At 44.9% G+C, this 14568-nt stretch overlaps 1 protein-coding gene across 2 annotated transcripts in view; it reads left to right on the forward strand.

The window, feature by feature from the left end:
* LOC139538875 (dual specificity calcium/calmodulin-dependent 3',5'-cyclic nucleotide phosphodiesterase 1A-like) overlaps positions 1-14568 on the forward strand; it is a 110861-nt gene that overhangs the window by 35887 nt on the left and 60406 nt on the right. The window contains exon 1 of one of the 2 annotated variants that reach the window (XM_071341395.1): positions 7916-8061. The exons of the other annotated variant lie outside the window; for it this stretch is intronic. Within the exon in view, the coding sequence (XP_071197496.1) occupies positions 8009-8061 (53 nt within the window). The 5' untranslated portion in view covers positions 7916-8008. Of the gene's footprint in view, positions 1-7915; positions 8062-14568 lie in introns of those variants that run through there. 2 annotated transcript variants of the gene reach the window in all.

Raw genomic sequence — 14568 nt, forward strand, 5'->3', positions numbered from 1 at the left:
CCAGTCCAGAGCTTCCGGCGACAGTTCCCAGTCCAGAGCTTCCGGCGACAGTTCCCAGTCTAGAACCTCCAACGACGGTCCACAGTCCGGAACCTCCAACGACGGTCCACAGTCCGGAAGCTCCTGAGACGGTCCACGGTCCGGAACCTCCTGAGACGTTCCACGGTCCGGAACCTCCTGAGACGTTCCACGGTCCGGAAGCTCCTGAGACGGTCCACGGTCCGGAACCTCCTGAGACGTTCCACGGTCCGGAATCTCCTGAGACGTTCCACGGTCCGGAACCTCCTGAGACGGTCCACGGTCCAGAACCTCCTGCGACGGTCCACTGTCCGGAACCACCTGCGATGGTCCACGGTCCAGAACCTCCATCTCCAGGGCAGGAGCCTTCCTCTGCGCCGATGCCCAGTCTGAGCACAGCGTCCAGTCCAGCTCCATGGCAGGAGCCCTCCTCTGTGCCGATGCCCAGTCCAGTCACGGCGTCCAGTCCCGCTCCATGGCAGGAGTCTTCCTCTGCACCGATGTCCAGGCCAGGGTCAGTGTCCAGTCCTGCTCCATGGCAGGAGCCTTCCTCGGCATCTAGGTCCAGTCCAAGCACAGTGTTCAGCCTGGGTCCATGGCTGGATCCGCAGGATGAGCGGGTTCTTCGGCCCGCACCAGAGCCGCCACCAAAGAGGGTGGATCCTCGAGCTGAGCGGGTCTTTCGTCCCGCACCAGAGCCGCCCCCGATGCTGGCGGATCCGCGGGATGAGCGGGTTCTTCGTCCCGCACCAGAGCCGCCTCCGATGCTGGCGGATCCGCGGTATGAGAGGGTTCTTCGTCCTGCACCAGAGCCGCCACCGACACTAGACACCCCCCCTAACCCTCCCTTTTGGTTTCAGGTTTTGCGGCCGGAGTCCGCACCTTTGGGGGGGGTACTGTCACGTCCTGACCATAGAGAGCAGTTATTTTCTATGGTGGAGTAGGTCAGGGCGTGACTGGGGAGTGTTCTAGTTTATTATTTCTATGTGGGGTTACAGGATAAATTTTCTATGTTGGTGATTTGTATGATTCCCAATTAGAGGCAGCTGGTAATCGTTGTTTCTAATTGGGGATCATATTTAAGTAGTGTTTGTTCCCACCTGTGTTTGTGGGATATAGAATTTGTGTATTTTGAGTTAGTGTATGTAGCACCTCTGTAGTCACGGTTCGTTGTTTGTTTCTTGTTTTGTTGTTTTTGCTAAGTTTCACTATTAATAAATTATGTGGAACTCAACATTTGCTGCGCCTTGGTCCGTCTCAACAAACGACCGTGACACTTGGGGCACCTTCATGGCCATACATTCAGTAGAGCTAGGGATTCACCACCAGTAAAGGCGTCAGCATTCTTCAGTTCAGCTGGCGGATAGCCGAAGTTGGCTAGGTGAACCGAACAACTGTGCTCGCATACTCCCTTAAAGATCTTCGCTTGAAAAACAATCAAAAAGCACAATAGTACTGTTTGTCCATTTTGAGATGCCATAGCCAGGGCTCCCGAGTGGCGCAGTGGTCTAAGGCACTGCATCTCAGTGCAAAAGGTGTCACTACAGACCCTGGTTTGAATCCAGGCTGTATCACATCTGGCTGTGATTGGGAGTCCCATATGTAAATGTACAATTGGCCCAGCATCGTCCGGGTTTGGCCGGGGTAGGCCGTCATTGTCAATAAGAATTTGTTCTTAACTGACTTACCAAGTTAAATAAAAAAATACACTTTCTCAAAATAGTCAGAATGAATCTAAGATAAATCTGACAAAATGTCTTCATAATATATGCACGAACTCTACCGAACTGGAACACCTTAACACACCTCTATCCAAAAATACCCATCTCTTTAAAATCAAATCATAATTAAATCAATGTTTATTGGTCACATACACAGATTTGCAGATGTAATCGTAGGTGCAGCGAAATGCTTGTGTTTCTAGCTCCAACAGGGCAGTAATACCTAACGAAACAATACACACATAATCCAAAAAGAAAGAAAAAAAAGAAGAAAAAAAAATATCAGAACAAGAGTCCGGAAAATAAATATCATTGTCAGACAGCCATTTTCAAGTCTTGGCATAGATTTTCAAGCCGATTTACAGTACCAGTCAAAAGTTTGGACACACCTACTCATTCAAGTTTTTATTTTTTTATTTTACTATTTTGTACATTGTGAAATAACACATATGGAATCATGTAGTAACCAAAAAAGTGTTAAACAAATCAAAATATATTTTAGACGTTAGATTCCTCAAAGTAAATTCAAAAACATGAGCTGTCGCACACCCAGAATATTCCTCAAAGTAGCCACCCTTTGCCTTGATGACAGCTTTTCACACTCTTGGCATTCTTTCAACTAGCTTCACCTGGATCGCTTTTCCAACAGTCTTGAAGGAGTTCCCACATATGCTGAGCACTTGTTCGCTGCTTTTCCTTCACTCTGCAGTCCAACTCATACCAAACCATTTCAATTGGGTTGAGGTCAGGTGATTGTGGAGGCCAGGTCATCTGATGCATCATTCCATCACTCTCCTTCTTGGTCAAATAGCCCTTACACAGCCCGGAGGTGTGTTGGGTCATTTTCCTGTTGAAAAACAAATGATATTCCCACTAAGCGCAAACCAGATGGGATGGCATATCGCTGCAGAATGCTGTGATAGCCATGCTGGTTAAGTGTGCCTTGAATTCTAAGTAAATCACTGACAGTGTCACCAGCAAAGCACCCCCACACCATCACACCTCCTCCTACATGTTTCACAGTGGGAACCACACATGCGGAGATCATCCATTCACCTACTCTGCGTCTCACAAAGGCACGGTGGTTGGAAACAAAAGTCTCAAATTTGGACTCATCAGACCAAAGGACAGATTTCCACCGGTCTAATGTCCATTGTTCATGTTTTTTGGCCCAACAACTCTCTTTTTCTTATTGGTGTCCTTTAGTAGTGGTGTCTTTGTGATTGTTTGAGGACGGCGCCCCACATCAACATATTTTTCAACCAGCACAGGCTTCATAAAATCACAAATAGCGATTAAATAATCACTTACTTTTAGAAAATCTTCCTCTGTTTGCAATCCCAAGGGTCCCAGCTACAACATGAATGGTCGTTTTGTTAGATAAAATCCTTCTTTATATCCCAAAAAGTCTGTTTAGTTGGCGCCATCAATTTCACTCAATCCACAGTAAAGCTACCGCTAAACTTTGTTAAAACAAGTCAAACTACGTTTCTACTTAATCCTTAGGTACCCTAAAATGTAAATAAACTATAATATTTCATACGGAAAGAAGTATGTTCAATACAAAAGTAAAATTAGCTAAAATTAGCTCCTCTTCCTCTCGCGCCCACAGACTGATTTCCAATTGTGACGCCCGGTGACAAAACTCAAAATTCTTCCTCATTTTGGAAGAAACAAGCCTGAAACCTTGAACAAAGACTGTTGACATCTACTGGAAGCCATAGGAACTGCAATCTGGGAGCTGGAATTACATAGGACCCATACCTTTCCATTGAAAGAGCATGGGATCTCAAAAAAATAAACATTCTGGTTGGTTTTTCTTCTGATTTTCAGCTACCATATCAATTGTGTTATAGTCTCATACATTATTTTAACATTTCTACAAATTTCTAAGTGTTTTCTATACAATGATACCAATTATATGCATATCCTGGCTTCTGGGCCTGAGTAACAGGCAGTGTACTTTGGGCACGTCAGTCAGGCGGAAATTCTGAATTCTGAAATTCAGCCTGACTTTCACTACACTGACAATTTGTGTGGAACTGGAAACAGCAGGTGACCCTTTACACATTGGGGCGGCAGGTAGCCTAGTGGTTAGAGCGTTGGGCCAGTAACCAAAAAGTTGCTAGATCAAATCCCTGAGCTGACAAAGTAAAAATCTGTCGTTCTGCCCCTGAACAAGGCAGTTAACCCACTGTTCCTAAGCTGACATTGTAAATAAGAATCTGTTCTTAACTGACGTGCCTAATTAAATAAACACATGCACACACAGAGACACTAGCTCTCCCTTGAGACAACAGTGAAAACAGAGTTTAAATGCAGTACCATACTGTCCAGAACCTTGAGCCAAAACCACACCATGACAACTATACACCCACCCCCCAACCTACCACGCACTTTATCAATACACCCCCACCACCTGTGTGACTGAGACAAACTTAGTCGGAACTGCAAGGTTTTTGTGAAGTCAGTTCAATACCACAGCAGTCAGCAGTACCCTTGTAAAGGGAGTCGCAAAGCTGGCTGGCTGGTGGGAGGAGAGGAGAGAGCACTTCCATGTTTCAGCTTTCTAGTTTATAAGAGTTGCGTAAGTCATTGTGATGCCACTGCCAGTACATATTTTCCACTCTGAATTGAGCTTTGAAATTAGCTTTTTAGTTCCTTCCATGCTAGACAACAGACAGTTGTGCTGAAAGACCTACTGAACAATAGTCGCTGATGACAGACTGTTAACATATCGAATAGCTAGCTAGTAGTCCTAGGGTTGTCACCTGGCTGAGCTAGCTAGGCCATGCAAGGTTGAATTCTTAGTTCCAATATTCTTGTTGCTTCTTGTCAAGTTTTCCCATGTGATATCGTGTCAGGTTAGGTATAGCCTGGATATAGGATAGCCTGGAATATTTTCTCTGTTACAGCCTGATATAGCCTGTGATATTGTGTCAGTTGTAGCGAATATTAGGCCTAGCCTATATGTCATTTCATACAGGCTTGTCAGTCAGCCAGTCAGTGCCCCTCAGCCATGGAACAGTAGGGTAGTACAGTATCTACAGTGCATTCGGAAAGTATTCAGACTACTTGACTTTTTCCACATTGTTACGTTACAGCCTTATTCTAAATTTTTTTTTTTTTTTTATCCTCATCAATCTACACATAATACCCCATAATGGAAAAGCAAAAACAGGTTTACATATACATAACTATTATTATTACATTTACATAAGTATTCAGGCCCTTTAGTCAGGACTTTGTTGAAGCACCTTTGGCAGCGGTTACAGCCTCGAGTCTTCTTGAGTAGGACGCTACCAGCTTGGCACACCTGTATTTGGGGAGTTTCTTCCATTCTTCTCTGCAGATCCTCTCAAGCTCTGTCAGGTTGGATGGGGAGCATTGCTGCACAGCTATTTTCAGCTCTCTCCAGAGATGTTCAATCGGGTTCAAGTCTGGGCTCTGGCTGGGCCACTCAAGGACATTCAGAGACTTGTCCCGAAGCCACTCCTGCGTTGTCTTGGCTGTGTGCTTAGGGTCATTGTCTTGTTGGAAGGTGACCCTTCACCTCAGTCTGAGGTCCTTCATCTTTCCCTCCATCCTGACTAGTCTCCCAGTCCCTGCTGCTGAAGAACGTCCCCACAGCATGATGCTGCCATCACCATGCTTCACCATAGGGATGGTACCAGTTTTCCTCCAGACGTGCCGCTTGGCTTTTTTGGATTCATCTTGGATTCATCAGACCAGAGAATATTGTTTCTCATGGTTTGAGAGTCTTTATGTGCCTTCTGGCAAACTCCAAGCGGGCTGTCGTGTGCCTTTTATTGAGGAGTGGCTTCTGTCTGGCCACTCTACCATAAAGGCCTGATTGGTGGAGTGCTGCAGAGATGGTTGTCCTTCTGGAAGGTTCTCCCATCTCCACAGAGGAACTCTAGAGCTCTGTCAGAGCGACCATCGGGTTCTTGGTCACCTCCCTGACCAAGGCCCTTCTCCCCTGATTGCTCAGTTTGGCCAGGCAGCCAGCTCCAGGAAGAGTCTTGGTGGTTCCAAACTTCTTCCATTTAAGAACGATGGAGGCCACTGTGTTCTTAGGGACCTTCAATGCTGCAGAAATGTTTTGGTACCATTCCCCAGATCTGTGCCTCGACACAATCCTGTCTCAGAGTTCTACGGACAAATCCTTTGACCTCATATCTTGGTTTTTGCTCTGATATGCACTGTCAACTGTGGGACCTTATATAGACAGGTGTGCTTTTCCAAATCATGTCCAATCAATTGAATTTGCCACAGGTGGACTGCAATCAAGTTGTAGAAACATCTCGAGGATGATCAATGGAAACAAAATGCACCTGAGCTCAATTTCGAGTCTCATAGGAACAGGTCTGAATACTTATGTAAATAAGTATTTATGTTTTCACTTTGTCATTATGGTCTATTGTGTGTAGATTGATGAGGAAAACATTGTATTTAATCATTTTTAGAATAAGGCTGTAACAAAATGTGGAAAAAGTGAAGGGGTCTGAATACTTTCTGAATGCTCTGTAAATGTTAGAATCACCTTTCGCAGCGATTACAGCTGTGAGTCATTCTTTTAAACAGCTTTTCTTTTCCTCCTGCTTTCATTAAGTGTTTCCTGTAAGCTGACAGGAAAATGGCTTGGAAGTGCTTGATTAGATATTGTTTGTTGTTATACGTTGATGATATGTTGTTGATTGATAATTTTCCCAAGTTATGCTATTTTCTGATTAATCAAGTTATGGAGTCCATCAGGACACGCAACAGGGGTTGAAACTTTAGCTAAAACTTAGGCCTACACCAAAGTCTCCATTGAGATTTTTTTTCCAAAGCGCATCCACTCATTAGAACAAATTTTTATGAATGGAAAATAGAGTTGATTTACTGATTGATGAGTTGTTAACAAAATATGTGTTGATTACAGCCGTGCTGTAGTGGTGTTGATTCTCCTGAATGTCCTAAATTGTTTGGCAAACTCATTTTGAATACAGTCCAAATAGCACACTCAATCAATATTTGCTGTTTCACATGGACAAGTTAGAACTTACAAAATGTCTCATGATGTGCACAACAGTGCATTTGTCAAGCAGGACTTCCTGGACTGTTCTTGCTTGTCCCCCAAAACCCACATTTCTGTGTGTGTGTGTGTGTCTGTGTGTGTGTGTGGAATGTCTTCCATCAGAACGATAGAGTTTTAGTGTTTGTTTCCAGCTCCAGAAAGAATGGCCCTCTGCTGCTCTGCTAATTAACCTGTAGAGTCCCAAATAGCACCCCATTTCCTATATAATGCACTAGTTTTTGACCAGAGACCATAGGGCTCTATGTAGGGAATAGGGTGCCATTTGGAACGCATTCCCGATGTTGGTGATGTTTATCATAAGTTTCCTCCAGTTGGGCTGGGGAGAGAGCGTGCCTCAGCTTCACATAAGTTAAACAACCCAATTTTCTGTTGATTAAACCATCTCAGGGCCAGGCCGCCCGCCTCTCTGTGGTCCTCCTCCCCCTACGCACACACACACTCGCACACACGGACACACACACACATACACAAACACACACACACACCCCTTACCAGAAGTGAGGCGCTTTGCTTTGCATTGCATTGCACCATCCACACATAATTCCGGCAGAATAAAAGCCAGATTGTGATTTAATGACCATGTTTTGACGTTCAGCCAGCCCTTCTGACCAGCCTCCATCCCGAACATTTGCGGGACAGCTTGAAGTTGAGGCAGCAGTCTCCAAAACTTTCTGTGTGTGACGAAGTTGAGTGATATTGGGGATGCTGCGGGGTTCAAATCTCTCCTTTCAGGGGAACTGTTCTGTAGGTCACACACACTCGCACACACAGACACAGGTTTGAGTCCAGAGGGTGATTGGCCCGCAGAGATAAAGACAATGTGTGAGTCTATGCGCGTGTTTGTGTTCCTGTGTGTGCGTGTATGTTTCCACGTCATTCCAGGCTCCTCTGCTCCCCTGGCTCTCTGTCTTAGAGTAGAAAAGCAACACTGTGATGTGGCCTCTATGACCTTTCTTACTGAGCTGTCAGAGATAGAGGGCAGAGAGAGGGAGAGAGAGAGCAGAGAGAGGGAGAGCAGCGAGAGGGGCAGGACCAGGGACTAGGGGGACTAGCAGGGACCAGGCAGGACTAGTCGTCTCAGTCTCAGAGCAGCACAGTGCAACGTGAGGAGAGGAGCAGCTGGAGACAGCCCAGCCTCACAAAGAGCTCCCTGCTCCTATCCCCAACCCAGTCTGGACTCACACTTTAAATGGAAGAGTATGTCACGATCAAGAGGAAGCTTCTCCACAGACCCGTCTTCAGGTAAGACAGAAAGAGCAACCGTCCACCCGACGAAATTACAACTAGCGAAGTCTTTCTACCTACCTGGCTGCTGCCCCTCTTGCTACTGCTGCGTCCCTTTGACAGAGCAATTACCCAAATGGAAAATACTACTACTAGGTCTTTCTACCTACCTGCCTGTTGCCTCTCTTCCCTGCTCCTGTGGAGTGTGAAGGACAATAATAAACTACTAGCTTGCTCTCTCTGTCCTGCGTGGGCGGAAGGTAGCCTAGCAGTTAAAATCATTGGGTCAGTAACCAAAAGGTCGCTGGTTTAAATCCGCACACCGACTGTGTGAAAATCTGTCGATGTGCCTTCTAAGAGTTAAAAACATATACACTCAGTATATCAAACATTAGGAACATCTTCCTAATATTGAGTTGCACCCACCTTTTGCCCTCAGAACAGCCTCAATTCATTGGGGCATGGACTCTCCAAGGTGTCGAAAGCATTCCACAGGGATGCTGGCCCATGTTGACTCCAATGCTTCCCACAGTTGTGTCAAGTTGGCTGGATGTCCTTTGGGTGGTGGACCATTCTTGATACACATGGGAAACTGTTGAGCGTGAAAAACCCAGCAGTGTTTCGGTTCTTGACACAAACCAATGCGCCTGGCACCTACTACCATACCCCGTTCAAAGACACTTAAAGATTTTGTCTTTCCCATTCATCCTCTGAATGACACACATACCTCTTTAACCTGTCTCCTCCCCTTCACCTACACTGATTGAAGTAGATTTAACCAGTGACATCAATAAAGGATCATAGCTTTCACCTGGATTTACCTGGTCAGTCAATGTCATGGAAAGAGAAGGTGTTCTTAATGTATACTCAGTGTACATTCCGTTCTCAGCGTCACCAAAATGCTAGTTCTGGTGTGTTGGCCGCGCCCACCAAATGACCACACCTGATCTTAATGAGTGCTAGTTTCCTTAGAAATGGGGTCTGTTTGAATACACTAAAATGAACAGCTTTGTTTGAGTTAAAGAAAACATGGCATGCTAGCTCCATCCTGGTGGCACAGTGGACTAATTCCATGGATAGACAACAGAAGATCATAGGTTTGAATTTCACTGATGCCGTGCCACAATAAAAAATGTATGTTTGCATGATTAATGCCTAAGCAAATTCATTTCCATCTCTGCTTGGAGTTCAAAACAGTTAACTCAAACTAAGCTAGCAGTGTTATTAAACGTCTTATTGTAACATGTTCTCAGAACGTTCTTTAATTACCTTCAAATAACCTATAATTTCGGTTCCTAGAACGTTAATAAAACGTCCCAGCAAAACTTTCATGGAACCATAGTAAAACATTCTCAAACTCCCTTTAACCTAAAAATTTATGTTCCCAGAACAGGTGAAATGTTCACTTCTGTTCTCAGAAGGCCCAGTCAGGAAACATATGGCTTTGTTTACAGAACCAATGGGAACATTCCCACAACTTCCAAGGAACCAAATGTGCTAGCTGGGTATGTTGCAGTAATTAGAGTCCTATATCATGGCTTGATAATTCCCAGAGCTCTCTTTCGCTGTTATCGCACACCCTCCAATATCTGTGCGTGTCTAGGCTGTGTGAGTGAGTGAGAGAAGGCTTTGTGTGTGCGTGTGTTTCAAAGGAGTAGGAAATAGAGTAAACTAACTACTCTTGTCTGTTTTCTGTTGTGGTTATACGGTCATTAGAAGCAGAACATTGTGGCATGGTTCATTGGCAGGGACCGTTGTTACAGGCAGGTTACTAATGGCTATTTACCATGTAAAACAGGAAGGAGGGAGGGCTGGTAAAGAGATGCAGCTGTGCAACAGGTCCCTGCAGCAACATCACACCAGATATTCAACGTTTGTCCAGGTCCCCAGAACGTCAGGAAATGCCTTCAATACCATCCACTATGGGCAACCTGAGCACATATTAACATCTCGTAGGCTCGCAGCTTGCTATGGTGTAGTGGATGGGGATAGAGGAAGGGCTTAAACCGCGCACCTCGGCTGAAAGGAAAGCAGGTTCAATCCCAGTGCTAGATACTCATTTACATTTGTTCTGTTTGAAATTCTTCGGTTGTGCAAACCCACAGTTTCATCAGCTGTCCGGGTGGCAGGTCTCAGATGATTCCGCAGCTGAAGAAGCTGGATGTGGAGGTCCTGGGCTGGTGTGGTTACATGTGGTCTGCGGTTGTGAGGCCGGTTGGTCGTACTGCCAAATGTTCTATAACGACATTGGAGGTGGCTTATGGTAGAGAAAGGAACATTCAATTCTCTGGCAACAGCTCTGGTGGACAGTCCTGCAGTCAGCATTCAATTTGCACGCTCCCTCAAAACTTGAGACATCTGTGGAACTGTTATGTGTGACCAAACTGCACATTTTAGAGTGGCCTTTTATTGTCCCCAGCACAAGGTGCACCTGTGTAATGATCATGCTGTTTAATCAGCTTCTTGATATGCCACAACTGTCTGTTGTATGGATTATCTTGGCGAAGGAGAAATGCTCATTAACAAACATGCACAACATTTGAGAGAAATAAGCTTTTTGTGCATATGGAAAGTTTCTGGGATCTTTTATTTCAGTTCATGAAACATGGGAGCAACACTTTACATGTTGCGTTCATATTTTTGTTCAGTGTATAAAATTGTACCTGCAATCAGCCCGGTCATGACTGTTTTCATGTGTCAGGTAATTCATCCGCATGGATAGAAACGTGGTTATTTACATTTTGATTTCACGCTTCCTCACCTAAAAAAATATCACTACACCACTGCCTATTCACACCCCTTGACTTTTTCCACATTTTGTTGTGTTACAGCCTGAATTTAACATTGATAATATTGAAATGGTGTGTCACTGGCCTACACACAATACCCCATATTGTCAAAGTGGAATTATGTTTTTTGAAATGTTTACAAATTTATAAAAATGAAAAGCTTTTAGTCACCAAGTATTCAACCCCTTTGTTATGGCAAGCCTAAATATGTTCAAATCAAATCAAATGTATTTGTCACATACACATGGTTAGCAGATGTTAATGCGAGTGTAGCGAAATGCTTGTGCTTCTAGTTCCGACAATGCAGTAATAACCAACAAGTAATCTAACCTAACAATTCCACAACTACTACCTTATACACACAAGTGTAAAGGGATAAAGAATATGTACATAAAGATATATGAATGAGTGATGGTACGGAACGGCATAGGCAAGATGCAGTAGATGGTATAGTGTACAGTCTATACATATGAGATGAGTAATGTAGGGTATGTAAACATAAAGTGGCATAGTTTAAAGTGGCTAGTGATACATGTGTTACATAAAGATGGCAAGATGCAGTGGATGATATACAGTACAGTATATACATATACATATGAGATGAGTAATGTAGGGTATGTAAACATTATATTAAGTGGCATTGTTTAAAGTGGCTAGTGATACATTTTTACATAATTTCCATCAATTCCCATTATTAAAGTGGCTGGAGTTGAGTCAGTATGTTGGCAGCGGCCACTAAATGTTAGTGGTGGCTGTTTAACAGTCTGATGGCCTTGAGATAGAAGCTGTTTTTCAGTCTCTCGGTCCCTGCTTTGATGCACCTGTACTGACCTCGCCTTCTGGATGATAGCGGGGTGAACAGGCAGTGGCTCGGGTGGTTGTTGTCCTTGATGATCTTTATGGCCTTCCTGTGACATCGGGTGGTGTAGGTGTCCTGGAGGGCAGGTAGTTTGCCCCCGGTGATGCGTTGTGCAGACCTCACTGGAGAGCCTTACGGTTGTGGGCGGAGCAGTTGCCGTACCAGGCGGTGATACAGCCCGACAGGATGCTCTCGATTGTGCATCTGTAGAAGTTTGTGAGTGCTTTTGGTGACAAGCCGATTTTCTTCAGCCTCCTGAGGTTGAAGAGGCGCTGCTGCGGGGTGGAGATGTTGTTACCTACCCTCACCACCTGGGGGCGGCCCGTCAGGAAGTCCAGGACCCAGTTGCACAGGGCGGGGTCGAGACCCAGGGTCTCGAGCTTGATGACGAGTTTGGAGGGTACTATGGTGTTAAATACTGAGCTGTAGTCGATGAACAGCATTCTCACATAGGTATTCCTCTTGTCCAGATGGGTTAGGGCAGTGTGCAGTGTGGTTGCGATTGCGTCGTCTGTGGACCTATTGGGTCGGTAAGCAAATTGGAGTGGGTCTAGGGTGTCAGGTAGGGTGGAGGTGATATGGTCCTTGACTAGTCTCTCAAAGCACTTCATGATGACGGAAGTGAGTGCTACGGGGCGGTAGTCGTTTAGCTCAGTTACCTTAGCTTTCTTGGGAACAGGAACAATGGTGGCCCTCTTGAAGCATGTGGGAACAGCAGACTGGGATAAGGATTGATTGAATATGTCCTTAAACACACCAGCCAGCTGGTCTGCGCATGCTCTGAGGACGCGGCTGGGAATGCCGTCTGGGACTGCAGCCTTGCGAGGGTTAACACGTTTAAATGTTTTACTCACCTCGGCTGCAGTGAAGGAGAGCCCGCAGGTTTTGGTAGCGGGCCGTGTCAGTGGCGCTGTATTGTCCTCAAAGCGAGCAAAAAAGTTATTTAGTCTGTCTGGGAGCAAGACATCCTGGTCCGCGACGGGGCTGGTTTTCTTTTTGTAATCCGTGATTGACTGTAGACCCTGCCACATACCTCTTGTGTCTGAGCTGTTGAATTGCGACTCTACTTTGTCTCTATACTGGGACTTAGCTTGTTTGATTGCCTTGCGGAGGGAATAGCTACACTGTTTGTATTCGGTCATGTTTCCGGTCACCTTGCCCTGGTTAAAAGCAGTGGTTCGCGCTTTCAGTTTCACGCGAATGCTGCCATCAATCCACAGTTTCTGGTTTGGGAATGTTTTAATCGTTGCTGTGGGTACGACATCGTCAATGCACTTTCTAATGAACTCGCTCACCGAATCAGCGTATTCGTCAATGTTGTTGTTGGACGCAATGCGGAACATATCCCAATCCACGTGATCGATGCAGTCTTGACGCGTGGAATCAGATTGGTCGGACCAGCGTTGAACAGATCTGAGCGCGGGAGCTTGCTGTTTTAGTTTCTGTTTGTAGGCTGGAAGCAACAAAATGGAGTCGTGGTCAGCTTTCCGAAAGGAGGGCGGGGGAGGGCCTTATATGCGTCGCGGAAGTTAGTATAACAATGATCCAAGGTTTTACCAGCTCTGGTAGCACAATCGATATGCTGATAGAATTTAGGGAGTTTTGTTTTCAGATTAGCCTTGTTAAAATCCCCAGCTACGATGAATGCAGCCTCAGGGTGTGTGGTTTCCAGTTTACAAAGAGTCAGATGAAGTTCGTTCAGGGCCATCGATGTGTCTGCTTGGGGGGGGATATATACGGCTGTGATTATAATCGAAGAGAATTCCCTTGGTAGATAATGCGGTCGACATTTGATTGTGAGGAATTCTCAGGAGTAAAAAATTGCTCAACAAGTCACATAATAAGTTGCATGGACTCACTCTGTGTGTAATAATAGTGTTTAACATTATTTTTTAATGACTACCTCATCTCTGTACTCCACACATACAATTAAGGTACAATGGCAACCCCTCATTCAGGGAAGGTGGGGCCACCTGTTTTGAGCCCCACCTTTTTAGCAAAAAAATAAACAATTAACAACGTGTCACATATCAGTTTGCAAACACTGTAAAAAAAAAACTAAAACATCTTTGAGTTTATAAAGCCCTGTACAAACTTGGTCTCTTTTTTGCTTTCTTGAGTAACGCAGCTCCAAAATGCAGGTGTTTCAGCCTAGCTCAGTGCTTTCTGTGGTGGTGGGTCAGCCAGCGTAAAATACAGAGCGTAGTGGTTGGTAATGTTCTCTAGTTGCACCGTGATTGGGTAATGTTCTCTAGTTGCGCCGTGATTGGCTCAGTGTTCTGTCACTCATGGTAACACTACGTCACCGCCAAATCTAAGGGTAGAGCTCAAATTCAAGGCCCTTGGATGCTGCCAAGGGCTGCGTTTCAAACTCATAAAAGACACAGCCTAGTCCATGATACGTCATCAGAAGTGTCCACTTAATTTGAGGGCTGAGGGGATAGTATGTGTCTGTTAAGTGTTTGGAATGCAGCCATAGAATTACATTAGTAGTGCTCATGCAAGAAGGCTCAACGTCAAGTCATGTTATATCTACAGTAGCTTTGAATGGACTGATCAGGTCAACATAATACTTTCGAAATCTTAGCTAGCAAGCTAGCAGTCATCATCATGAATCAAGTCGACAATCTACTGACAAATGCTTTTTAATCCTTGTCATATGAAGATAAATAGTGAAGATAAATTTTAAAGAAAATGTAGTGGTGCTCATCGGTCATTGGACATAAACATCACACAACAATTTGGAAATCGCAAATTCAACAATGAGTGGTTTGGAAGGAACCAGTGGCTAACTGCAGGCATTGCAAAACAATCACTAGCCTTCTATTCAGTGGAGTGGGTATGTGGTCCCAAGTCTAGGTTTGAGTGTCTCTTTTC

This window comes from Salvelinus alpinus, chromosome 14 (genome assembly GCF_045679555.1).
Source record: "Salvelinus alpinus chromosome 14, SLU_Salpinus.1, whole genome shotgun sequence".
In the NCBI taxonomy this organism is placed as follows: domain Eukaryota; kingdom Metazoa; phylum Chordata; class Actinopteri; order Salmoniformes; family Salmonidae; genus Salvelinus; species Salvelinus alpinus.